At 46.6% G+C, this 25,028-nt stretch overlaps 1 protein-coding gene across 2 annotated transcripts; it reads right to left on the reverse strand.

Annotated features, from left to right (window-relative positions):
- Nucleotides 1-395: 395 nt before the first annotated feature.
- Nucleotides 396-24,165, reverse strand: NSFL1C (NSFL1 cofactor). Of its 2 annotated transcripts, XM_072736194.1 has the most exons (9): nucleotides 23,981-24,165; nucleotides 21,418-21,515; nucleotides 15,252-15,326; nucleotides 12,634-12,799; nucleotides 11,919-12,011; nucleotides 10,770-10,879; nucleotides 9,831-9,968; nucleotides 3,188-3,352; nucleotides 396-2,114 (listed from the first exon to the last, which is right to left on the reverse strand). In XM_072736194.1, the coding sequence occupies exons 1-9, from the start codon at nucleotides 24,083-24,085 to the stop codon at nucleotides 1,952-1,954; spliced, it is 1,113 nt and encodes a 370-aa protein (XP_072592295.1). In that variant the 5' UTR covers nucleotides 24,086-24,165; the 3' UTR covers nucleotides 396-1,951. The 2 variants fall into 2 exon arrangements, with proteins under 2 accessions (XP_072592295.1, XP_072592297.1); XM_072736196.1 differs by lacking the exons at nucleotides 15,252-15,326; nucleotides 21,418-21,515; nucleotides 23,981-24,165 and having other exon boundaries at nucleotides 12,634-15,133.
- Nucleotides 24,166-25,028: the final 863 nt, after the last annotated feature.

The following is a 25,028-nucleotide window of genomic DNA, read 5'->3' on the forward strand; positions in this document are numbered from 1 at the left end:
TGGGCTGGCTAGACACCCAGTCTGTCTGAACTGTGGTGGCTGCAACAGTTAGATCAGCTGCCCCACCCACTTTCCAGGTTAGGTGGGAATTCAAAGAGCCCTCTGCAAACTCTTCTAGATGATGCAGGTTCTAAGTGGTGTTTTTACGATCTCTTAAGGGATGTACTAATTAATGTAAGCAGAAATAATATAAGCAGAGTGTAGGCATACAAGGCTGGGGGCTGGGGCTGGAGTATATACAGATACAGGGCATGGCAGTTAAGAATACAAGCTTTGGAAGCTGACCGACACCACCTTGCCACTTTACCAGCTGTGACCTGGGCTTTAGATTTTGCACTGTAGTAGCTACTGTTATCACACTCCTTTAGAACAATCCATTAGAAAGTACAAAACTCTGTCGTCCTCATTCTGCCTTTTAATAGTCAAGGTGACAACAATTCACAAAGTTTTTGCAGACCCATGTTTGGTTTCCACAGTCACCTCTGCCTGCTGGACATGCCATGGATCCTGCTGCCCCTGGCAGGCCCCCACCAGTTTGGGATCACAAACACCAAGCCACATCCCTTACTCGGGATGGGTACTGGGTGAACCCCAAGCCCTTCCCTAGCTCTGGGTAGAAGTAGTATTCTTGTCTCGCCGTAGGGGTGAAGCAGGAAAGAGAAAGTGTGTGGCAAGGAGTGCCTGAGAAGAGGGCTGAGGCATTTTATGATGATTCAAAACCAGGAGACTCTGAGTCAGTGGTGATTCAGTGTTGGGCTCAGTGGATAGGGTAGTGGAAAGACTTTCATCCAAGACCCCTGTAATTCTCCTGTGCTGAACTTACACAGGAAGTACACTTCTGGGGGGAGCTCTTTCCCAGGGGGAAAGACTACCCGAGTTGCTGCCAGTGGGAAGGCAGCAGAGCAAAGTACTGGGAACAAGACTTGCACAGAGTCATGGATGCTACACTCACCTTCAAAATGGACTCAGGAGTCTCTGGCAAACACTAACAGAAGGGGCTGGTAGCACGGGAACCCATCCCTTCTCTCCCATGTGGTTTGCCCTGCATCCTCAGTGGATAGCTCAGTGACATTCTGGTTCTGTTTTTCCAGGCCAAGATGCTTATTCTGCACTCATTTGGGTTGGCAGGAGCAGCTTCCCAGTAAGAAGACACCCTATCTCCCAGGTATAGATCTCTCCATGTAGAGTAAGTAAGACAAGGGCAGACAAGGGCAGAACAGCTGAGATCCGGGGCACGAGTAGCCCAGATGAGGGAGGAAAGGGCTGGGGCAGGTGGCATAGTTAGAATCCCAGTTGGCCAAGGCCCAGGGAGCTTGATTTTCCCAGGGTTTGAGTGAAAGGAGCACGGGGAAGTATTTATTTTCACCTAAACGGCTCATGTGCATCTAGATCTGACCTCACACTTTAGGCACGCCTACTGTTGCACAGTTTTATCTAGGCAAGAGGTTTGTTCTTGCGGGAGCAAGTGGCTACAGAGCCTCTTTCTTCAAGTGCCCGACTCCCTTCCCAACAAAGTGGGAAACCCTCTACTAGTCATCTCAGGGATGGCAGATGGACACTAGTGGATGGGAGCTGTGTGTCACAGCAATTTCTAAGCAGAGATGATGGAAGGCAGGCTCCTCCCCACGCACCCTGGAAATTAATGTGATCCTCCAGCAATCAAAGCTGCCTTCAGTGGGAGAGGTTCTGTACAACATGCTGGTGATATTCCTTCGATTTTTTTGGTTATTTTTATTTTTTTTCTTTAAAGTCCATTGATCGTCACAAAAACCCAGGAAATGCAACTAAGGAGAAAACCAATGTCCAACCGAGATCTAAGAACCCAGAGCTACGGAGGAGACGTGGCACTGGACTGCTGGGTGTGTGGGAAGGGGCGGGAGAGGCGGTCCCCGTGGGGCAGCTGGCCGTGGGAGACGCAGGAGGGAGATGAGGCTGCCGGCCAGGCGGGCGGTTATGTTAACCGCTGCACGATGACGGCGTTGAGCAGGTTGGCTTCCTTCAGGGTCTGGCTCTCGTCAGCCAGTTCTTTGTTCGGGAAGGTAGTCATGAGGACAAAGCTGGTAGCAGCCATGGCCGGCCGGGCATCCACGATGAAGAGTCGGATATCGCTGATCCTGGTGGAGCAAGGGTGAGTGGGGAGGTGGGTGAGGAGGACCCTTCTTTGCTGTCCACAACCCCGGGCATCCTTCTCCACAAGGCAGTCAAAACACTCATTTGGAACCACATCAGATCATGTCACTCCCTTGCCTAAAAACCTTCACAGCTGCTCCCTGTTTCCTTGGGATAAACACCAACTCTACTACCTTACTGTGATCCCAAGTCCTAATTTAACACCACCCCCTTCCCCTTGTTCTGTCTTCCTCCTCCTAAGTTCTCATGCTGCGTGCTTCCTGCCCACATTGGGGTCCCTCCTAAAGGCTCCTCTGCCGATCCTTCTCCTGTAATCCTACTCACACGTGTTTCAGTTTAGCCCACATGCAAACTCTGTCAGCACTCAAGGACTGTCAAGCCATTCCCTGGGTCCCATATGGACTTCTGGTTTAGTTGGCCTATGACTGATGAAATTTAGATACTGTTATTCTAGAAAAAAGCACTGCCCAATACCTATAAAACCAAGTAACACTCTTCCCCTGTTAATCTCTTCAATCTCTGTGCCTCAATTTCCCTATCTTTAAAATGAGGTTGGCACAGTTTGCTTTGATCTAGCCCAGATGATCTGAAACAGTAGAGCAGGTATCCTAGAATTCTCAAGGGGCAGATCTAGAAGGCGCTTTCATAGCCCAGTGGTTTTTAGAGATCCCCGGGGCAAAGGCGGGAGGCGGATAGAGGAAGCCAGTTGGAGGGGATGTTGGCATTATGTCCCCTCCTCCCCTCCATCAACCACAGCAGTTCAGAGTTTATTTTTCTACACCTGGGCTTTACCATGAAATTTTCTGTAAATAAATATTGTGGGCGTGAAAAAAGATACTAATAATTCCAAGCCCCTAGTTTTACATGTGAGGAATGAGACCCACGGAAGGGAAGTGAACAGTCACTGGCTGCAAACTTAATGCAAGAGCCGGGACTAGAAACAAAGGCTTCAGACTTGTAGACCTTCCCCTCCCACTGCCTCCTTTGGGGCCAGCACAGAGTGCCTTCTGTTTAGGGGGCCTTCCCAGAATAAGTGAGGCCAGACGGCGCAAGGCACCTGTGGCTGTGGTTAAACTTCTGCACCAGCCTCCCGCCGTCAGCAAGCCGTATTTGGATGTTTGTAGTGGGCTGTGACTCGTCGATTGAGACAGAAGAGCTGGCTTTGGCTTCGTTTTCTGCCTGTTGGGCTGGAGAGCTGGTATTCAACACCTGGGGGGCCGTGCTGAGGAGAGAGGAGCATGTCAAGCTGCACAGAGAAACAAGGCCCCTGCAGGAGGGCAATCCCGCCTCGGAGTCAGCCTGAGCCCTTGCTGTGCCCGGCACTAGGCTTGCTGCTGCCGCTACAAAGTGACAGAGACAAGCCCTGCCCTTGTGGAATCTAGGGGCCCAGCAGACTGTACTCAGGCCCCGAGCTGCTGCTAGCCTCCTCACTCCTGAGTAATCTGGGCAGGTGACTCAGCCCCTTCCCTGCTGTCCTCACCTCAACAAAGGCTTAAAGGGAGGAAAGCAGGATGCACGGCAGCCTACCGCCAGATCAGACCAGGATGAGTTTTAACCTCAGAGAAGGGCAGTCCAACTCTGCAGCAGAGGAGGCCTGACACAGCTAGGCAGGTGGCTGCTGGAATGCAGGGACCAGTTCAGACTCCTTCCCTGTCACGGAATTTTCAGGCCTGCATTCCCTAGTGCAACCTCAGGAGTGTGCACATTTATTCTCCTGTATCAACTATCAGAAGGGGGCAGAGACTTCCCACAGGCCAACCAAGTACCCTGCACCACAGGGAATATTTACATAGTATGAGCAGAACATGGTCTGTTGCAGTGTTTAGAGCTCAGATCTTAGATCAGATGGACTGGGGTCTAAATTCACACACTAGCTCTGTAGTGCTGGGCAAGTTACTCAACTCCCTTAGTTTCAAGAAGGGTAGTAATGAGGATCTTGAACAAGGGTGAAGGCTATGTGCCTTCCTCAGTTTTTGTGAGGGAGAAAAGGGAGAATTACATACGATACTGACATATACAAAATGTACACAGAACTATCAATTCTCGGGACATGTGGGTGGCTCAGTCAGTTGAATGTCTGACTCTTGATTTCTGCTCTGGTCACGATCTCAGGGTTGTGGGACTGAGCCCCATGTCCAGCTCCATGCTGATCGTGGAGTCTGCTGTTCTTCCTCACGCTGTGTACATGCTCCCCCTCAAATAAATAAAATCTTACCCCCCCCCAAAACCCCCCAAAAAACCTACCTCCCAATTCTCGACAACTGTTGGGAGGTTTTGTTCCTCTCCTGTAAACACCCATGCATCTCACTTTCCACATTTCTCTTAGCAGATACCCTAGCCCAGACCCATGCAGAGAGAAGGCCATGAGATGCCAGCTTGCTTGCTTCCCCCAAGCTTCTAATTTTATCAGTTCCTACACTTCTCCCATCTTTACAAGCTAAAAATGGTAATCATAGCAAATCCAACAGAAAGTGCTTTCCCAAGTGTGTTTCTGGGACCCTAGTCCCCCCACAACCCAGGGGAGTTGTGGAAAGGTCTCCTAACAAACTGGCAGCACCAGAAGCCACTTGCATATTAAATGTCTTGAGAGACTGTACAGTTAAGGCAAACTTATTTGACCACATCCTTTTTTCAGGTGACACTTATATATACTGTATCATATCAAACACTGCCCCAGAACACATAGCTAGCAAAGGACTGAACAGTGAACTTATTCTGTTCTGTGAATGTGAAAGTGTGGGCTCAGAGAGCCACCAAGTAAAGTTCAGGAGAGAACTCTGGCCACTGTTACCAGCTACGAGAGGAACTGCTTCTATATATCAGCCTCCCAGCACATGGGACTCAAATGCGGGTCAGGGCACACAGGGAAATCACAACACCACAGACTTCAAGAGATGCTCAGACACAGTGGAAAGTTCAACATTACACCTGTAAATGCCTAAGACCAACTGTTTTATTCAGTAGTTTTATGGGTATTAGGTCAACTGTCTAATTAGACTGTAGGTGGCCTGTCCCTCAACTGTTTATATAACACTTCCAAGGATAAAGAAGCACTCAGTGAAGCTATTGCCTGCCAGAAAGGGAACTCTTACATTTTCAGTCAGTCCTACAATGAGAGAGAAGCTATTTCAAGAGGGCCCAGTACCTGTTTGGGCAACAGTGGAGGAGGCAGGGAAACAGAATAGAAACACCCATAAACATGGGTGTTTGTGCATGCACTGTCTTGGGGGTTTTGATAGCCTCAGCCTCATGACTCACCACAACTGTCCTTGTGGGTACAGTTCTCCATTTTATGGATGGGAATACAGAAGTGTATGTCGTAGAGCAGTTTTTCAATTTTTAAAAACTTACATAACAAGCTTTCTCCCTGTGTGTTCTGTATTCCAACCAGTCAAGCCTCACATTCCGTGGTTTACAGCAAAAATGCTTTCTCAGACTTCTCCCCTGCTCCCAGAGAATCTGAAACACCCCTCCCTTATGAGCTGGGTGACCCTCAGCAAGTTAGTGAACATCCAGGCTTCTCCATTTCCTTTTCTGTAAAAGGGGAATTCTATCCCTAGGGATAGAATTCCTAGAACCACACCTTTCAGGGCAGGGAGTCCACACATGGCAGCCATTACAGAGTAAGTGTGATGCTGGAAAAACAGCAGAGGACCAGCCACCCAATCTCAGTTCTACTATGGAATTATACAAGAGATGTGGCCTTGTGCAAGTTACTCAACCTGCTGGGCTCCAGTATCTGCATGGGTAACAAGGAACTGTTCTGCCATGATGATTAGCTGAGATAACGTGTACAGAAGGCCTGACATAAACCAGACAATTAGGAAGTCCTCCATATACGGAGGCAACTGATTTTTTTGGCCTTCTTCCCAGCACAACTTCTTGCATGGAGTTGGTGCTCATCATTTGAAGATCAGGAAAGCCTGATGCACAGACTTGGCTGTGTTGCTTCTGTTTCTCTTGCACATCCCACAATTAAGGTGAGTTAGGGAGGCAGGACAGACAACACTATATGTCTACGATACACTAATCACCCAGCTGGGCCTTCGGCTGAGTATTTCACACAAAGTAGTTCATTTAATCCTTAATGGCATGTGAGGTAGAGATTCATTATTTCTAATTTATAGATGAGGAAACAGGCACAATGGGATTAGGTAACATACTGAAGATCCCAGTGTTGGTTTGATGTGAAACCAGTACACAATCCAAGCTGCCTGGCTCTTGTCCTGTGCTCTTAACATCTGCCACACTCTCCTGCCAGGCCTTGGGATCAAGCAGACCTAGACCTGGACTTACAGAACACTGTTCCAACACACTGTTTGCTCACTGATAATTAAATGGGAATTAAATGAAATTTCTGGTTGAGATAATAGTTAAAAATAATGCACCACATCCAGCATATAGTAGAAACACAAACAAATGCTTATGTGGCTATGTAATAACAATCCCAGATGCAATGCAGCATGACAGGTAAGAACAGAGACTGGAAGGAACCCATCTCTGGACTGACCAGGCGTGTGACCCTGGGTGTGATCTGACCTCTTCAAGGCTCAAAGTCTTTATTTGTAGACTGGAGACTGAAACAGGATTAAAGATAGTAACACATATGAAATGCTTACTACAGTGCTTAGCTAATAGCAGAAAAACACTCTAAAAGCTGATTCTATCATTTCTTAAGGTCCTGTCCCACTTATATTTGTCTGTATTTTGGACCCAAATCAGCTGGAGATGCTACTGCCTAGCCATGGGCTATAACTGGAAGGTCACCTAAGGGGCACGCCCAACCTACATTGCCCTCAAGCAGGGTGAGGATTAAGGAGGAGGAAACTCTATACCAGATCTTATGGTTCTTATTTGTAGCAGAATACTCAAAGTGTAGTAGGTCCAAATTGCTCTAATTGTGTATGAGAACCACATGCATTTGTAATAGAACTCAGCTTTGGGTTTGGTGTTTCCTAAGAACTCCTAACACTTGTGCCATTCCTCTCAGCGGCTGGCCATCTGAGGCAGTGAAGGCACTTCACTTAGGGATGGGAACGGTCAGATCAGACATCCAGAAGTTTCTTTACTATCTCCCTGTAAATACCATACGACTCACAGAGCAATAGAGCCTCACCCAGACCGAGAGCCTGAATTACTCAATTGTTCATTTCCTTTGTAGTCAGGAATTAATGGGCACTGAGGTGCTTTGTTGTCACAATTATAAGTGCTGACACTTTGCCATCTCTTTACAAATATGACCACTGCAGAAAGCATGGTGAGCAGCTGAAATTCAATCTGGGTAGCAGCAACCCTATACCCTCCTCAGAGCACTCTTGGCGTTTGTTACTCATAATTAAATAAATGCAGTCTTTCCTGGACCTTCAGAGTAGTTCCTGTCCAAACAAATGTAAAACCTAAAACAAGTTTAACTAAGAATCTTCTCAAATTTTTGAACTGAGAACCATTTATTCATTCAGATCATTAGAGAAAAAACCCAGAGCTGACTCATTTTTGAGGCAAACTTGAGAACATTTTCTTAAACCTTTGATCGTTTTAAACCCCCTTGACCTTCTTAAACCTCTTGATCATTTTAATTGACAAGACGACAATGGAAAATGTTGCAAAATTTATGGAAAAACTAAAAAAGTTGTCCCTCTGTTTAAGACTGAAAAGCTAAAACCTCACTTAGAAAGCCAAAATGAAATAAAATGAAAGTGGCACTGGCAAAGAATATTTATTTACCTGACAACATCAAGCTCTGCCAAACACCTGATTATAAAGATCTGTCTCAACTTGTTGGATTCATCCTCCACATAATAAATTATTTATTCCCATTTTGTTAAAACAGACTTCCTTAAAAACATTTTAATTTTTTGAGATGTGGAGTCTTGCACAAATAAATAACAGAGACTTTCCAGTAAGTATCTTGAAACCAAACAAGCCCAACTGTACAGTGTTTTGAGTTCTGAGCCCTTCCTTATAATTGCTGGTAGGTAAAAATAGATACATCCTTTTTGGAGGACAATATGACATCATCTTAAAAAAATGAAAGCCCTTTTGAGCCAGAAATTTTACTTTTGGCCCAAGAATAGTGGGTATATAAGAATTTAATGAGAGATATTCATTGCAGTGTTGTTCTTAATACTGGCAACTGCCTAAATGGCTCACAGTATGGACTGGTTAAACTATAGCACATACACAAGATCAAAAGTTATGTATTAGAACTAAAACAGTAGAAATGCATTTTATTGGTATTGAATGGCAGCCATACCAGTATCTTTCTATTAGGCAAAATAGCAAGTGATAAAACAACATTGTTTACACAAACGTATAGGACTAGAAAGATACTAACTGGATATATCTGGGTGTTAGGTTTAGTTTTTATTCTTGATCTGTATTTTCTAAAAGATAATATGTGTTATTTTAATAATTAAAAAAATTACCTAGTGCTCTACAAGTTTACCATAGCTGGCAGGGAAGCCAAAGACAGGACCACTCTGAGGACAGTTGTCTTGGACTATCCCATAGGCCCAACGGGGTGGACAAAGTGAAAGCATGGTAGACTTACTATTTCAGTCCTGGGAAATCATCTATTGGTATCTAATGTTCTGAGTTATTACCTTTGCTTCTAATAAAGCATGAATGGCCAATAGGGAGGTAGGGGATTCTAGGAGAAGGCCTGCTCAAAGCTCAAAAACTGCCAGAAATAGGTCAGAGAGGATGCTTGCTGTGCAGGTGTGGGAAGCAATGCCACTTAGAAGGCCTGGGTTCCAATCTTGGTTTCACCACATATCAGTCATGCACCCAAGGGTAATTCTTAGAACCCAAGAATCTCAGCTTTCCTTCTGTAAAATAATGATTGTACTAGCAGGGAGGGTCATTATTTCCTGAATGCCTCTTTTAAGCACAGTTCTCTCTGAAGAATACTGACCAAGTGACCCACTGACAGAGCTCTGAGAGAAGGCAGCCTGTGTATGTATGGGTTCTCTGGTGGGAGAACTCTGCCTATCAAAGGCAACAGTGACTTTGACCAATCAGATCCTATCAGGGGTTTGAATGCAAGATGGAGGCAGTGGCAAAGGACATAAGGCAGAAAAAGTCACAGGAAGTGACAGTGTCAGGCACGGTCAAAGGAGAGATAAGAGCCTTTATTATGGTGGAGCAGCAGCCTGCACATGGCAACAATGTTCCTAACCTTCCTTGGATCCTGAACAATGCTGCTGTTAAGGCTGGCTGGGTGGGCCAGTCTAGAATTTTTCATCCCTGCAAACCCTCATTCCAGGTGACCTGAGAAAATGCATGTCTATTTCAGCCATAAGTCATGAAGGAGGTTACTAGCATGCCATGAACATGCTAGATTACTAAATCAAAGCAACAACATATTACCCTTCCTGCTTATACTGACTGCTCACTGTGGGGCAGTGCTCTGTGCTCCTCACAATAACTGGGGAGGTAAGGACTCTCATTAGTCCTATTTTGTATTTGAGCAAACTGAGGCTATAAAGTCTGAGGTCATACAGCCAGAAAGTGAAGAAGAGATTTCAAGCTCAGTTCTTTTAACACCAAGGTCTACGTTCTCCACTCTCTTCCTCCCATAAAAATGAACCATGCAGCACCCTGTAATGGTGAAGAGCTGGATGTAAAGTGAGTGAGCTATAGGGTCTGCAGGGTGTGGTAGAGTAACCAGCATGTCCCGCTACCGCCTGTGCTATTCTTACCTGCCCAATTTCTGACCCTCGCCAGTGAAGGCTTTGAAGGCTCCCTTGGGCTTCACAAAATCCTCATCCCGATGGTCTTCCATGTCCAAATTCACCTGCCCGCCGTGAGCTAACCTCCGCAGCTCCGCTGGCACCTCCCTGCAGGAGAAAAGGCAATACTGGGGTCCACACGAGCAGCACAGGAACCGGCAACAGAGGGTGTAAAGGGAGGAGAAATATCTCAGTTCCAAATGTGAAAATCGCTGGGCCTCCACAGGGAGCAGCTACTTTAGTGGCTACTGTCTGCCTCCCACTTGTTTCTCACTTGCTCAAAGTCCCAGTTGAGACCTCTATCTTATTTGGTAACTTGGTTCTGTCCCAGGCCCAGAAGGGAAAAACAGACACACACGGTTTTACATCTGTGAATCTGTATTCCAATTGTGTTAAAACCGCTTAAAGCTTTTTACTTCTTTGCCTGCCTGGGTGTCTGTCAGTTAAGTGTCTAATTCTTAGTTTTGACTCAGGTCACGATCTTAGGGTCCTGAGACTGAGCCCCAAGTCGGGATCTGTGCAGAGCATGGAAACTGCTTGAGATTCTCTCTCCCCCCACCCCCTTCACATGTTCACATGTACACGCTTGTGCACACTCTCTCAAAAAAAGTTAAAAAAAATTTAAAAATGGGAAGGGGGGCACCTGGGTGGCATAGTCAGTTAAGCATCTTGGTTTTGGCTTGGGCTATGATCTAAGAGCCATAGGCTCGAGCCCCACATTAGGCTCCACACTCAGTGTAGAATCTGCTTGAGAGTCCTTCTGCCCCCCCACCCCACACTCTCCTGCTCTAAAATAAATAATCTTAATTTTTTTTTTCACTTCTTAAATAATAAAAATCTGATCAGCTTCTTTTCCATCTGCCATTCCGCTCACTGACATGGAACCCAGAGGAGGGCTTCTCTGCTCACCCTCTGCGGATAGACTCCAGAAACTGGGCATTGGATGGGTCTTGGTAGCTTCTGAGTTCACCATTGTCCAGGCTGAACCCACTCTTCCAGAGCTTTAACACTACATGAACCTGTGACAATGGGAGGTAAGCAGTCCATACATTGTCAGGAAACTGGCAAGCACTCCAACGCGAACCTGCAAATTAGCAAGTTCTTACTATTTTACTGTATCATTATCAAAATGATACACACCACACACACGCATGCACAAAGAAATCCATCAATCACCAAATATTAACCTAAAATAAGGTGATATGGCAACAGGTTAAGAGCATGGACTTTTGATTTAAGCCGACCTGGGTCTACATCTTGATTTTGCACTCACTAGCTAAGTGGCTCTGAGCAAGTGACTAAGTCAAAGCTGTGGCTTATCTGAAGGGTTTCCAGTGTGCTTGGCATGTAGCTTATGCTCAACTAAACGGCCATGGCAAAATTATTCATGGGACTATTTTGCAGTCATTATAAATGCTATCTACAATCCCTGTTAACTCTCCATACATATTCACAGAAAAGGGTCTAGGCTACAAACCAACATATTAGTAGCTACTGCCTCAGATGGGTACAGTTTCTATTTTCTTCTTGGTCGACTATATTTTGGAATAAAACCTCAAATGATTAAAAACAAACACATTATAGAAACTAATGGTCATGAGACAAGACATTTGTTTATGGCATAATACTAAGTTCACAAACTTCACAATTATCGATATAGTCTGAGACACTTAGGGTAGAGGACCCTATGCATAGAAAAAAAAGGAGTGGGCAGTAGTAGTAAGGAAAATTTTTTCAAAGTTGTGTTTTAGGCCTCTTGGGTAGACTGAGGGCCAAGTTCTTTAGCCATGTCCACACTGCCAGAAAACCCCAGAATCATGATCCCTCTGCCCAAAATTTGTGGAATGCTCAGAAAACTCCTTTATTTGTCCATTCCTTCTGCTCACCCCTTCTCACAAGTGCCCCTGCCCAGTCATGTAATCCTCTCCACTCCCAGACCACAGTAAGGGCACTGCCTCTTCCCTTTGAGGGTCTGCTGGTGCACACTAACATGTGACCAATCTCTTCTGAAAAATGGCAGAACAGTCTATTTCCCAAGGAACGTAGATGCACACTCACATCTTGGCCGGAATGCCGCCTCCTTTCTCCTGCCACATAGGCAGACTCTTCCTCTGGTGCTGCCCCAAGGCGATAGCCACCCCCTGCAAATGGCTATAAAACACAAGGTCATAAAACACTTGAGAGGGTCAATGGTGGTGAGTTACTCAGATACAATAACATACCTCAAGCTTGTTACCTACTAGGAGCACTTTCTCTGGTACTGAACTCCAAAGCCATTGGGCCAGGTAGTATGGTAGATGAATTAAGTGGCCAGGATTGGTGAAAAGTGGAATGAGGGAGGAGGTGCTGCTTGGCAAAAGGGAAAAGCTGCTACTAAACTCTAGCTAATCATGGTCATGCAGAAATCTGGGTGCAAGACACAGACTTTCTGACTTTCCCAAAGACAACAGAAATCTAGAATTTCTGTAACACAGGTGGCTACTAATTCAATTAAAACAAAATAAAATACTGAGTAAATCAAGTTGGTTTAGGCCAAATAAAAACGTGTGTATAGGATCTGTTTCAGCCCACAGGCTACAGGTTTGAAAATTGCCTCAAATCTTTATTTCATGTTAAAAAGTGAGAGAATCTGCATTGTTCTTCCGTAGATAAGAGTAACTAAGCAATAAAAGAAAAACGAAACAAACTCTGTCAGTACTGGGGTGAGAAAGGGCTCCCACTTGCCCTCAGAACCAGAGTCCTGTGGGCACAGACAATAACTGCCCATGCTCACTCTGGGTTTACTGGTTTCTCCAGGGCTCTTGGTCACTCGCTCCACAGCTACAGCTCCATGTTCCTTGGCACCTTTAAAGAGATCATCCACCAGCTCGTTGGGACTTTTCTTCCTGGGAGGGCCAACAATCTGCTGTCCACTTCTCTCTGAGCCCCCGGCATAAAACCTGTGCAGAAAATACATGTCTACCACTAAACGCACTTGGAAAACATGAATAGAACATGTGCCAGGCTCTGGGCTGGGGCTAGGCACACAGAGGTAAAGGGTGCAATGCCCATCTGTAAGGAATTTATTGTCTAGCTGGGGAAATAGTAAGTAGGCAGGCAGGCATAATGCAGTATGAACAGCAATGGAGGTAAGGGGTGCTCTGGAGCACTGGGCTGTGGGAAGATAATCAAGGCTTCCTAGAATATCTTCTGGGTTGAGTCTTGAGGATAAGGATATGTTTATCAGGTGAAGAAACCAGGGAAGGGCATTCCAGGCATGCATGACAACATGCCAGCTCCAGAAAGAGTCCCAAATGGGAATTAACCATCCGGTGGCCAGCACCTTTCTAGGAGATAGCAACTATGGTCACAGTCAGAAGCAGCTATCACTAGCAGCTCTGGGTTAACAGCGGCAGTGGTATGGTTAGTACAAGCAGCTAGGCTCTGGTGCTGGCTCTGACACTGAGTGACCCTGGAAAAACCAGTACATTGCCCTGAATCTCATTTTCCTTATCTGTGAAATGGGAAGGAAGGACCACATGCCCTACCTACCTGCTCCTTAAGTCAGGGCCATGAGGTTCAAATCAGCGGATGTATGCAAAAGAACAAGCACAGAGTAATGCACACATGTAACGTGGTGTGATAACAGCACCGAGAGCTCACCCAAGCTTCACCTCACCTTGCTATTCTTGTGGTATCCACTGGGGGCAATGAAAAGAAGGTACTGAAGGAGGTTGGGAAAGACAAATCCAAGCCCCAAGACACCTACACGAGGCTCTGCAATGGACTAACCGTGGCTTGAGATTAAGTTAGCAGTTTTTAATTTGGTTCTGAAAACCAGTACATGTGTAGCCTGGCTAGCCACTTGTTTGTCACTCCTATTCACTGCCAGGTCAACAACATGTCTCCGAGTGGAGAAGAGTTGAGAACCTATAAAATTAGCCTCAGCCTTCTACTTCCTGACATTTCCCACTGACTGCAAGGCAAGCCACAGGCCTTGACAAGGACGACAGCACCAATGTCATCACGTCTGAAATGCTGAGGGGGCAAGGATGTAATCAGGATGTGAAATAAAGGAAGGTCATCACCTGGAGTATGTGACAGGACAGGAAAAGGAGGCAGCGGCCATTTAGGAGTTGGGTATTCACATACTTGATGGCATTGCCTTTCACTCAAGGAGTGTAAAACTCTGAACCTTGAATGTATCTAAAAAGAAGGCTGTGAGGCAGTGTAAAGGTCACTATATGGATGAAAACAGAGAATAGAACACATGTAATTTCTCAGCCCGCTTCCCAAAGAGTGACCATGAGATAAGTATATTTCCATAAGGCCTACTATGATGATCCTCAGGAACATCTGACCGACCCAGGCAGGGCCCATGAGGAACTAAAACCTGTGAAATGAGGCTGCAGATGAGGTTCTGTTCAGTGGACTGAAAGGTCTTTATTATGGAATCTCAAAGCCTTGCCTATGATTAAGTGCTTAAAAATATTCATTCCCCTAACCCACACTTTGATTTCTAGAAACTTCCCTAGGAAAATAATCTGAAATGTAGCCAAAGATTAATATACAGAGATGTTCATAGCACTATATTTACAGTGTAAAAAACCATCAAAAACCTAAATGTTGGACAACCCACATGATAAATTATTATTATAGTTACTGAAAACACTAATGAAGAATATTAATGGCATAGAGAAGTACTGAAAAAATAGCATCACTCCAAGAAAAACAAGAAACAAAATGATCTGACCATCACCATGTAAAATATAATACCAAAGTACATTTTTATACAGAGCAATGACTGAATAGAAATATGCCAAAACTTTAACTCTAGCTACCAAAAGGTTCAGGAGTGTTGTATTTTTTCAGTACATATTCTGTATTTTCCACAATGGACACTATTTTTATTACAGCATTCTCTAACAGTTAAAAACAAACAGTACATGTACGTATGTATGCATGTATGTATGTGGGGGAATACACACTGATATGCCTTTTATTCTGCTTATTAGGTGATACATTGCCTTTTTAATTTAAAAAGAAAAACTTGAAAGATATACACCCAAAATACTGACACCTGGTGACCACTGGGTTGCAGTATTATGAGTAACGTTTTCTCCTTCTTTTTAATTTGTTTCCCTTCCCCTAATACTCCTCAACAAATACGTATTATTTTATTAATTAAAAAAAGAAAAACCCAGAATACCACAAAAGAAAAAAAAATTGTAATAGGGGAAAGGGATAACCTCTAAGCTACAGGGAATAGAAGACTGTTTCTAGGATATAAACCACCCAGACTAGCCCATGGTAGTAATGGCAAATGATAACTGGCAAATTATTTTTCTAGATGATTTCTATACATCATCATGAACTTTCCTGTGGATTGTGCACTCCTCAACAAAGACTCACCTCTGGCCCTCTTCCTCCTCCTCCTCCTCGTCTTGGTCATGAATGAGGTCTCTGAAGGATGTCACCCTATTATCACTGGAGACACAGAAAGGAGCAAAATGATCTCAGGGAGAGTTAAACAAAATTAATCCCCATTAACAGTTGCTAAGGAGTTGAGGACACAGGGGTTAGATTTTTTTGGTGGAGTAGAAGAGGAACTATGTGAAAGAAAGCTAGCCTTTTTTTAAATTTATCAAAATAATGTGGCATTTTTCTTTGAGGTCACTCAGGACTGCAAGTAAATTAGAAAGGGCTACCGTGAAATAAGATGGAGTCCAATTTAAGCTCCTCTAGAGGGAGGAAAGGGGAATGGTATGGGGTACATACTACTTTAAAAACTTAAAATTGGATAGCTCTTTCCACCATTTAATTTTTATTAATTTTTAACAGATTTTTATTATTTTTAAATAATCTCCACATCCAACGTGGGGCTCAAACCCACAACCCTGAGATCAAGAGTCCCAGGCTCCACCCACTGAGCCAGCCAGGCAACCTTCATATTTAATTTTTAAATACCAAGGGACGCTTGTGTGTTAGGCACTGAACTGGATACTAGGTCTATAATCAAACATTGTTGTTGTTGTTGTTGTTGTTCTTCTTCTTCTTTTTTTTTTTTTTTTTAAGAGTTTACTTATTTATTTGAGAGAGAGTGAGCAAATGAGCAAGCCATGAGCAGGGTGAAGGGCAGAGGAGAAGCAGACTCCCTACTGAGCAGGGATCCTGATGTGGGCTCGATCCCAGGACTCTAGGATCAAGACCTGAGCCAGGGCAGCCCTGGTGTCACAGTGGTTTTAGTGCTGCCTGCAGCCTGGGGTATGATCCTGGAGACCTGGGATCGAGTCCCACATCGGGCTCCCTGCATGGAGTCTGCTTCTCCCTCTGCCCCTATCTGCCTCTCTCTCTCTGTCTCTCATGAATAAATAAAGTCTTTTTTTTTTTTTTTTAAAGAATGAAATCCTAATTTCTTATTTTTTAATTTTTATTTATTTATGACAGTCACAGACAGAGAGAGAGAGAGGCAGAGACATAGGCAGAGGGAGAAGCAGGCTCCATGCACCGGAGCCCGACGTGGGATTCGATCCCGGGTCTCCAGGATCGCGCCCTGGGCCAAAGGCAGGCGCCAAACCGCTGCGCCACCCAGGGATCCCGAAATCCTAATTTCCTATCATAAAAACTATACTAAATGAACTAAAGATTAAAAAAAAAAAAAAAAAAAAAAAAAAAAAAGACCTGAGCCAAAGGCAGATGCTTAACCGACTGAGCCACCCAGGCTCAGAACCCCCAGTTCTTATTCTTCAGTTGCTTATAGGCTTGTGACCCCTGGGCCAGGAAACCATCTGTTAAATACTATTGGTAGGGGCTGTGGCAGAGGAAAGTACATGGGACGTGTGGGTACAGAATGTCTTTCCCTAATGGGGTGGGGATGGGGGAACATCAAGAAAGGTTTTCCAGGAAAATGCAACATTGGACTGTGTGCCAAAGAACAAGTGGACCATCAGTCAGGTGGATAAAAGGTGGGAGGGGGGTAAGGGAGCACAGGGCACTGCAGAAAGTGCTATACATACATACAGAGTAACACATTCCAGGAAGGACAAGTTATCAAGAAGTAAAAAGGAAATGAACACATGACTGAGTACACCTCTGTTTCTGCTGCAGGTTAGTCAAGAGAAAGTTTTTATTGATGTTCAGGAAAAAAGCAGAACTGTGTGGGGGGCTGGACAGAGCACACTAAAAACGTGTGAGAAGGGTCACCTTCTTCCTCTGACACTTTTACACTGTCATTTTTCTAGTTTAGACTGTCCTCAAGGAACATAGGAATCATGGGACACTTTTTATAAAAACATTTTCTGTATTTCTTAGGGGGAAAAAAGTAGGTTGTCTATAATATGTGCAATACAAGTTTGGTGAGGATAGACCGAGAAACTTCAAGGAACTATTTTCTAGGGAGAGAGACCTCAGTTCAATGCTGAAGATCTGTATCAAGGAGACAATCACAGGACAGAACAAGCTTTGAAGTGCCACAGACTAGAAAGGAGAGAACAAAGACCAATTAATGTAGCAAATGCATTCTTTGCTTGAGTTAGCTGAGAGCAACCTCCTGGGCATTCTTGGATGCTCTATATGACATGGTTCAAAAGGATCCAAGTGATAGATGTGCACTACTGCCCTGAAAGGCTAATTCTACTCGTGAATCTTCCCAAAAGGAGTTTGCTACAGATACTCCAGCCTAGCATCCATGGGGGAAAAAACCCTCTCTCTGTTGTTAAATACCTTCAAATACCATGTGTACACATGCTGGAGCATACTACTTGCTCTGGCTACAGGTTTAATTCTTTCTCCAAAAGTTCTCACATCCAGACTCTGACTCTGACGTCCATATACCTGGTTCTAATCCCAAATGAGCCACACAGAGATCTAGGGCATGTTAATAAAGTTCTCAGAGTCTGCATATTCTCATGTGCCAATGGGGTCAATCAGAGCACCAAACTCCCAGGCTTTCTGTGAGCTGTCAGGGCACTGATGCATGGTGCCAGCACGTTTCAAGTGCTAGTCTCAAGAAGTGGTTCTCAAAATGGTGGTCCTTAGACTGAAAGCATCAGCGCTATCTGTGAAACTGTGAGAAATGCCAGTCCCCAGGCCTGCCTTAGAGCTCCTGGGTCAGAAACTCTGAGAGGAGTGCCCAGCACCCTGCATTTGAGGAGCTAAGTAATTCTGATGTATGCTTAGATCTGAGAGCTGCACTAGAGTAGCACTCAGAGTTACCTTATGGCATGGATGTCCAGGGGATACCACTGATTTTAGAACACTCTGTCCTCCACAAAGTGGTAAAATGTCTCAGAAATTCCATTTTTCAGCATCAAAACTCTATCTCCCAGGTACCCTGGCATCCTGAAGTGCAATAAGGTACTTTGTCAGATTCATGTTTCATAGGTGATAGAAACATTATACCTGTGCTGTCTGGTATGGAAGTCATAGTCACATGTGACTACTGAGCATTTGAAATGTGTTTTGTATAAATAACTGAATGTTTGTTTTAATTTTAACTAAACACCCATATGAAACTATTGGCTCCTACGCTGGATAGCACAATTTTAGAGAATCAGAAAATGGCAGTCCCTGACATCCTAGGAAAGAAGAGTTTAGCTGGATGAAGAAACAAAAACAGGAAGACATTCACCACTACCTCTTGTTCTGCCCTGTGCTAGGTAGAGGGGTCAGAGGTGCTGGACAGGGAGGCCGTATGTGGCAGAAGCAGCTCTGAATATACACAGACTTGGGCTTGAATCTGCCCTAATAGCAGCTATCAGTTACTCAATCTAACACCCAGCACCCTACCGACTTCCAAAGTTGCTGAGGCATAACAACATAGGTAAGAAGAGACAGATGGTGGGTGCTCCTGAAATCCCAGCCCTCCAACTTCCAGGAACTTACAATCTACTGAGGGAGAAAAAATGAAGTTAAATATCAGGAGAAGAGTTCAAGACAACCCAGGAGAGGTCACCAAGCAGTACGTGGATATGGGTCAAGCAGTGAATGAACTACAGATGACTAGATTTCTGAGTAACAATACCATTGCATGCTGCCTATGGGTTGGGGATGATGTACTCAACAGAGAAGGTAGGGAGGAGCTAAACCTGGAAGGACATATGGGATGTGGACAGGCAAGAGTGCAGGCGTGTCCAGTTAGGTGAGAGGCTCAAACAAAAGCAAGAGAACCAAATATGAGGCAAAACTGAGATACTAATGAAATCAGTTTGGTTGGAATAAAGATTCAAGAAACAAGGAAGAAGGGGTAAGATTAGGATGGGCTGGTTCAGGGCCAGCTCTGGAGGACCCTGAACGTCCACAAAGGGAGCAGTACATCATTATGGCTGAGAGCTGAACGATAGAAGCAGAAACAAATCTGCATTTTAAATCCCTGTTTTATTAGCTATGCATCTTGGGAAGATGCCCAGCTTCAGTATCTTCATCTGTAAAATGGGTACTATACCCATACATAGGGTTGTAGTGAGGACTAAAGAGATATACATGTCAAGGCTTAACCAGGGCCTGGCACCCGGCAAGTGCTCAATAAATGACAACTGTTATTACTGAGGAGTTTAGACTATCTTATAGCAATAAGTTAACCTTTTTATGTCTCACAGACCTTAGAAAATCTGATAAAAGCTATGGATTTTCTCACCAGAAAAGATACAACATACATTCAAAATTCTGCCTGCAATTTCAGGGCATTTATAAGCCTTCTCACATCCATTCCAGATTCCTCCTGGGGGTTCAGGGCCTCCACATTAAGAACTGCCATTCTACAATCAAGGGAGGACCTCACTAATGGAGTGCTGCTCCAGAGCAACAGTCGAGAGCAGCAGGACAGGGTGAGCTGGAAGCAGGCTAAGTGTCCTACAACACTCAGGTCCCTCAGGGTGAGGGCAGAGGCAGGTCACACACACACAACTCTTCTGAGGTGCTGGTACAAATGTGGCTTCTCCTGAGAAGGCACTCTGGGTTTTCCTTCTGGACCAGGACAACGAAGTTACAGACTGTGTCTTCCCTTCCAGACAAGGACAATGACGTTACAGACTGTGTATTCCCTCGCCCCTTTTCTTGGCTTCACCCAAGCTGAGTACTATGTCTGAGGGCTAACCGAAGCAACAAAGCAAGGCCTTTAGGCCTGCACATGTGTTCAGTCTTTCTCTCTCCTTGGTCTTAATATTAAACTCTATTTCCTTGATTCTTTTACTTGTAGGTCTACTTTTTAGTTTATATATTTGTTGTGGAAAGAGACAGGGGACACACAGGAAAAGAATAGAGATCATGAAAACTGATGCTGACAATAATAATAATAAAAGGACAATGGCTAACATGTGCTATGTTCAACGTGCTTGTAAATTACAAACTCATTTAATCTCCCATACAGTAGGCACTGCTATCATGCCCATGTGAGAAGCGAGGAAAACCAAGGGACTGAGACATTCAGTAAAACGTCCAAGGTCACAAAGCTCCCAAGTAGCAGATCTGGGATTTGAATGCAGGCAGTCTGGTTGATAGGCCTATGCTCCAATACATCATTGCCTTGATAAGACTTTGAAGCTACAGAGGAGAGAGGCACCCAGGAAATCTGCCATCTCTCTAGTGGCTATGTTCCAGGTAGTAACATCCAGGTGAGCCATCACCCACACCTCGCAGGTCAGTCCCTGTGAATAATTAAAAGATCATCTGCCTACTACTTTTTTTCTGGACATGGTAGATAGGGAAAGAAGCTAAGGAGGAACAAAATCTGGGGTTAGAGTTCCTTGTTTTCAGAGGGAGGAAATGCAATTTAAAGCTTGGATGCCCTTAGAGAGAAACACAATTTACCACTCCACTGGCAAAGAAACACTCTATCTGTATTTTGGGGTTGATTTAAAAACCAAATTTTTATGGCAAAAACATATACCACAGAGTAGAAACAAATCAGGCTAGAGCAGAGAGGGGAGTTGTGGTTCAGATACCTTTGTAGGAAGACGCCCTGCCTGTCTCCTAAAAGACCAGAACTGTCTCACTCAGCAGATCCTAGCACTGATCCATCATGGGAACCTAGGAGTTACGTGGCTGGGACAGGCAATAGAAATGGGATTATAAAGGGTAACTCTTTTTCACTTAATCAACCTGGGAAAGAGTGGGTTACACAGGTTTATTTTTCTCTAAGACTTGACAGGGTAATGGGCATCCTAAAATATCAAAAGAGCCTTTCTAAAGTCATGTAGTCTAATCTTTTACATCTACAGCATCCCAGAAAGGAAGTTCTTTGGTTTCTACTTAAAAACTTCCAGAGATAGGGAGAATACTCCTCACATTCATAAATAAAAGACTCCCAAATATCTTAAAAGTAGGTTCTGTGGTTCTTTCTCCCCAGGACTGGACCATAAACCACACTCAGGTAAAAGTCTCCACCTGAGGGTGTTGTGCATCTCCTCTACAGGAAAGGAGCAAGGCATGTAAGGAACTAGTATCCATCAGTTAATCTAACTTTCTCAGTCCAACCCACTGGTCCGTATCCCCAGGCCTGAATCCTCCTTCAAGTCAGGAAATTGCTCCTCATCACTGTTGGAAGCACACCCATGTAGCAATAATAGAAGTTGGCCCTTACCTGGGGGCTGTGCCTCTGGACACTGAACTGGGGGTTGCCTGTGAAATGGTCACAATGTCTTCGTCCCCTCCATCCTCATAAAAGCTCGCTAGGGCGATCTGAAACAGAGAGGTAGTAACTTGGGATTCTTAAACAAGCCTTCATCTAACACATAATCCCTTTGAGTGCAAAAAAGCAAAGTCACAAAGATATGGCCCATGTTGACAATGTGGCCTGTATCTGGGGACCAGAGAAAGTAAGATCAAAACATAGCAGCCCAACTATTTCACTTCATAATCATCTGAAACAAATTTCACCTACTAAGGGGAATAGAAGGCAAAAAGGAAGGCTGGGATAGAGACACTCCTCACTCTCATTTTATCAGGAAATGTGATCCAGTAAAAGCAGTGTACATTTATCGAGCATTTATTTATGTGCCATGTTGTTCTAAGGATAACTCTACATATGTTAACTCATTTAATCCTCAAAGAACCCTATGTGATTAGTGTTATTATTGTCTCATTTTATAGGTGACACAGAAACACTGAGAAGTTAAGAAAATTGCCCAAAGTTAAGCAGTTGATAAGGAGTAGAGCCAGGTTCCATCCCAGGCAGTCTGCTCAGGCCCTTACTCAGCTTTTATGGAGCCAGGAACAGGGAGACTGGTCTAGGTTGCTATTTTTACTTTCTCACTGAGGCCCAGTTTCCTCATCTATACAATGGAGACACCTGTCCCACCAACCCTGCACAATGCACGAGAGGACGTATTAATATTCCTGCACAGTCATGCCTTAGCTCTCTACGCACACAAGGTATATGGGATTCTTTTGGCCCTTTGTGTTTGATCGTTTCTTTCAGACTCAATGGTTAGGTATTTCCTAATCCCTTACTTTAAACAGAGAAATAAAGAGCACTGAGGTCTACGGAAATGAGAAAGATATGGATCCTGGTCTCAAGATCAGCAGCCTTACAGGCTGGCAGTGAGCCCTTGTGGGATGTCACCAGCCCATGAAGAGTGTGCCCCTGTGGGATAGAATCAGTTGGCTGGAGGCAGTGTGCTGTCATAGAACATGCACTGAACTGGGATTGAGGGCGGGCCTACATTCAATTCCTGGTCCTGCCAGGCAAGTCTTCACATGCATGGGCCTCAGTTGCCCTACGTGTTGTGTCAGGAGACTAGGACTGATGACCTGGCGACTGTAACATTGTGAGCTTCTAGGTTTCCCAGGCAGCAGCTGTATTTTGTATTTCTGCCCCACACGGGGGCTTTACACTGTGCCGTGTGTACAAAGCGTGTTGCTCTGGGGAAGCAATTTAAATGGTGGAGTTTGCAGATCCAGTGCAAATCTCAACCTCACTGCTTACTGGCTGTAGGATCTCGGGGGCACACTACTTGCCCTCTAGGCTTCCAACTCCTCACCTATAGGAAGGACCTAGTCCTCTTTACCTCAGCGTTGCTGGGATTAAATACATCGCCACCTGTAGAGTGCCTGGCACTTGGTGCTTTAGAGCTTGGGCTCTGGAATCAGAACTGAGTTCTGTCTTCTCCGCTTCCAAAGTGTAACTAGTGACGTCTTGAGCAAATCACTTAACCTCCCTAAGCCTCAGCTGCCAAACGCATAGATTACATAGTTTAAGACACGTCTTGCTTTTTCCTAGAAGTCGCTGAAATGCTTTAGGACATTATGGGGTGGTGGAAGGGGAGGTGGGCGGGGGATGGGGTGACTGGGTGACGGGCACTGAGGGGGGCCCTTGACGGGATGAGCACTGGGTGTTATTCTGTACGTTGGCACATCGAACTCCAATTAAAAAAAAAAAAAAAAAAAGACACGTAAAGCAGTCGGAAGGGCACCTGGCTCAGGAAATACTAACCACCGTCATCTACCTCAGACGGAGGGCGGGCCGAGACCCCTGACGCAGTTCTTTTTTTCTACGATTAATTAGCGAGCGCCCGCTCTGAGCCAGGCACGCGGGGAGTCAGACCTGACAAACGCCCTCCGTCGTGTGGTCGTCTCCACGTCCTCACTCACTAGTACTTGACGACGATAACCCCCACGCGTCTCCCCTCTTAGGGAGGACTTAACTAGGAGAGGCGAACGGGCGCCCCCGCCCTCGGGGGAGCGTCTCCCGGCAGCCAGGCCGGAGGGGGCGTGGGCCAACTCCCGGGCCGGGTCCCCGGTCCCCCGTCCCCCTGCGGCCCGAGCGGCGGAGACGGGACCGACGACCCCCGCGGCCGGCGCGGCGCCACCCGGGCCGTCGCTCCAGCCGGCGCGGCCGCCACGCCCCCAGGCTCCCCCTCCACGCGGCTCGCCGCGGTGCCCCGAGCCCCGCCGACCTCGCCGGCGGGCCGGGCGGAGGGGAACGCGACGCTCGGCAGAGCGGGGCCCGGCCGGGGCTCGCCCCGCGTTTCCCCACGCCCGGCCGAGCTGGCGACGCGTGGCCTGGCACCTCAGGACCCTGAGGCCTGGGGCGGGCCGCGGCCCGGGGGATGACTGTGCGCTTCGGCCGCCGCGGGCTGGAGGCGCCAGACGCCCGCCCCCCGCCCCCCACCCCCGGCCCAACGCGGCCGGCCCCGCGCCGCTACCTGCAGGTCCCAGCCAGCCGACTCCAGGAAGAAGCGGGCCCGGTCCTCGTCGGCCCCAGTCACCGCCACGAACTCCCTCAGCGCGTCCTGCCGCTCCGCCGCCATCTTCGCCCTGTGCGCCGCCCGAACCGCTCCGGCCGCCGCCGCACAGCCTCAGCCCCGCAGCCGCGTTCCGCCCGCGGGTCGACCCGGCCCAGCCGAGCGGCGCCAGCCCGCAGGCCCCGCCCCATGCGGTGCCTCACGCAAAGCCCTCCGTGCGGGAACCGCCCCCCCCCCCGCCAGCTCCGCGCCCCCTGGCGGCCGCGACGCGGACAGGCAGCCCAAGGGCGGCGGTGGGAGCCGCGCGGAGGCCGAGAGGCGGGGCGGCTCTTGCCCGCACCTGTGGGACGGAGGCTCTCGGGGCGAGCCGGATTCGCAGTTATGCGTGGACTCATGCCTTCATCTCATTCATTTATTTATTCGTTCGTTCATGTCCTTGTTCACATATTTACTGAAGGCAGTCAAAGGGCCTGGTGCTCTTCCAGGCGAGGAGCAACGCAAAGTTCCTGCGCCCTTGCTCACATTCTGGGGGAAAAAACAGGCCTGGAACGACAGGTTCCCTCCTCCGCTCCCAAGTGCCTCCCCGCGCCTTCCTCCGGTCTCACACCGCGTAGCAGACGGAATCTCGGGGCCCGCAGGACCCGTGCGAGACCTGCCAGCTCCTCCATCTCATGTCCTAGGCATCCCGCTAAATTCCTCTGCTCCCGCTCCAGGCTCGCCCTCTTGCAGGCGTGCATCTGCGTCAGAGCCCTGCCGGCAGCGGAGGCTCCTTTTTCCTCGGTGGCAAGGTGTTCCCCCACTTTCCTCAGGCTTCTGCTCTAAGGGCACGCCCCCTCCCCCCGGAGTAGGTATTCCCTCCTCAAGGAGCCCTTTCCACATCCCTGGGCTCCACCAGGCATCCTTGTGCAGGCCGTGGCGCCACATGAAGTGTCAGGCTTCCCCAGGGGCCACAACATGGCTTATCAGCCCTCACTCTGGACTCAGCCTGGGGTTGGAGCCCTGATAGTAC

The sequence above is a fragment of the Vulpes vulpes genome, chromosome 14 (genome assembly GCF_048418805.1).
Source record: "Vulpes vulpes isolate BD-2025 chromosome 14, VulVul3, whole genome shotgun sequence".
Taxonomy (NCBI): Eukaryota; Metazoa; Chordata; class Mammalia; order Carnivora; family Canidae; genus Vulpes; species Vulpes vulpes.

Bases quoted from the DNA above. Each gene is read 5' to 3' on its own strand.
- NSFL1C (XM_072736196.1), bottom strand. From the start codon at position 13,122: ATGCATGCCTGGAATGCCCTTCCCTGGTTTCTTCACCTGATAAACATA. The intron at 12,012-12,633 runs GTGAGCATGGGC...TGTGTTTTATAG, and splicing joins GAGAAACCAGTAAACCCAGA to CCATTTGCAGGGGGTGGCTA. The intron at 9,969-10,769 runs GTGAGCAGAGAA...TTTCTCCTGCAG, and splicing joins CTGGAGTCTATCCGCAGAGG to GGAGGTGCCAGCGGAGCTGC.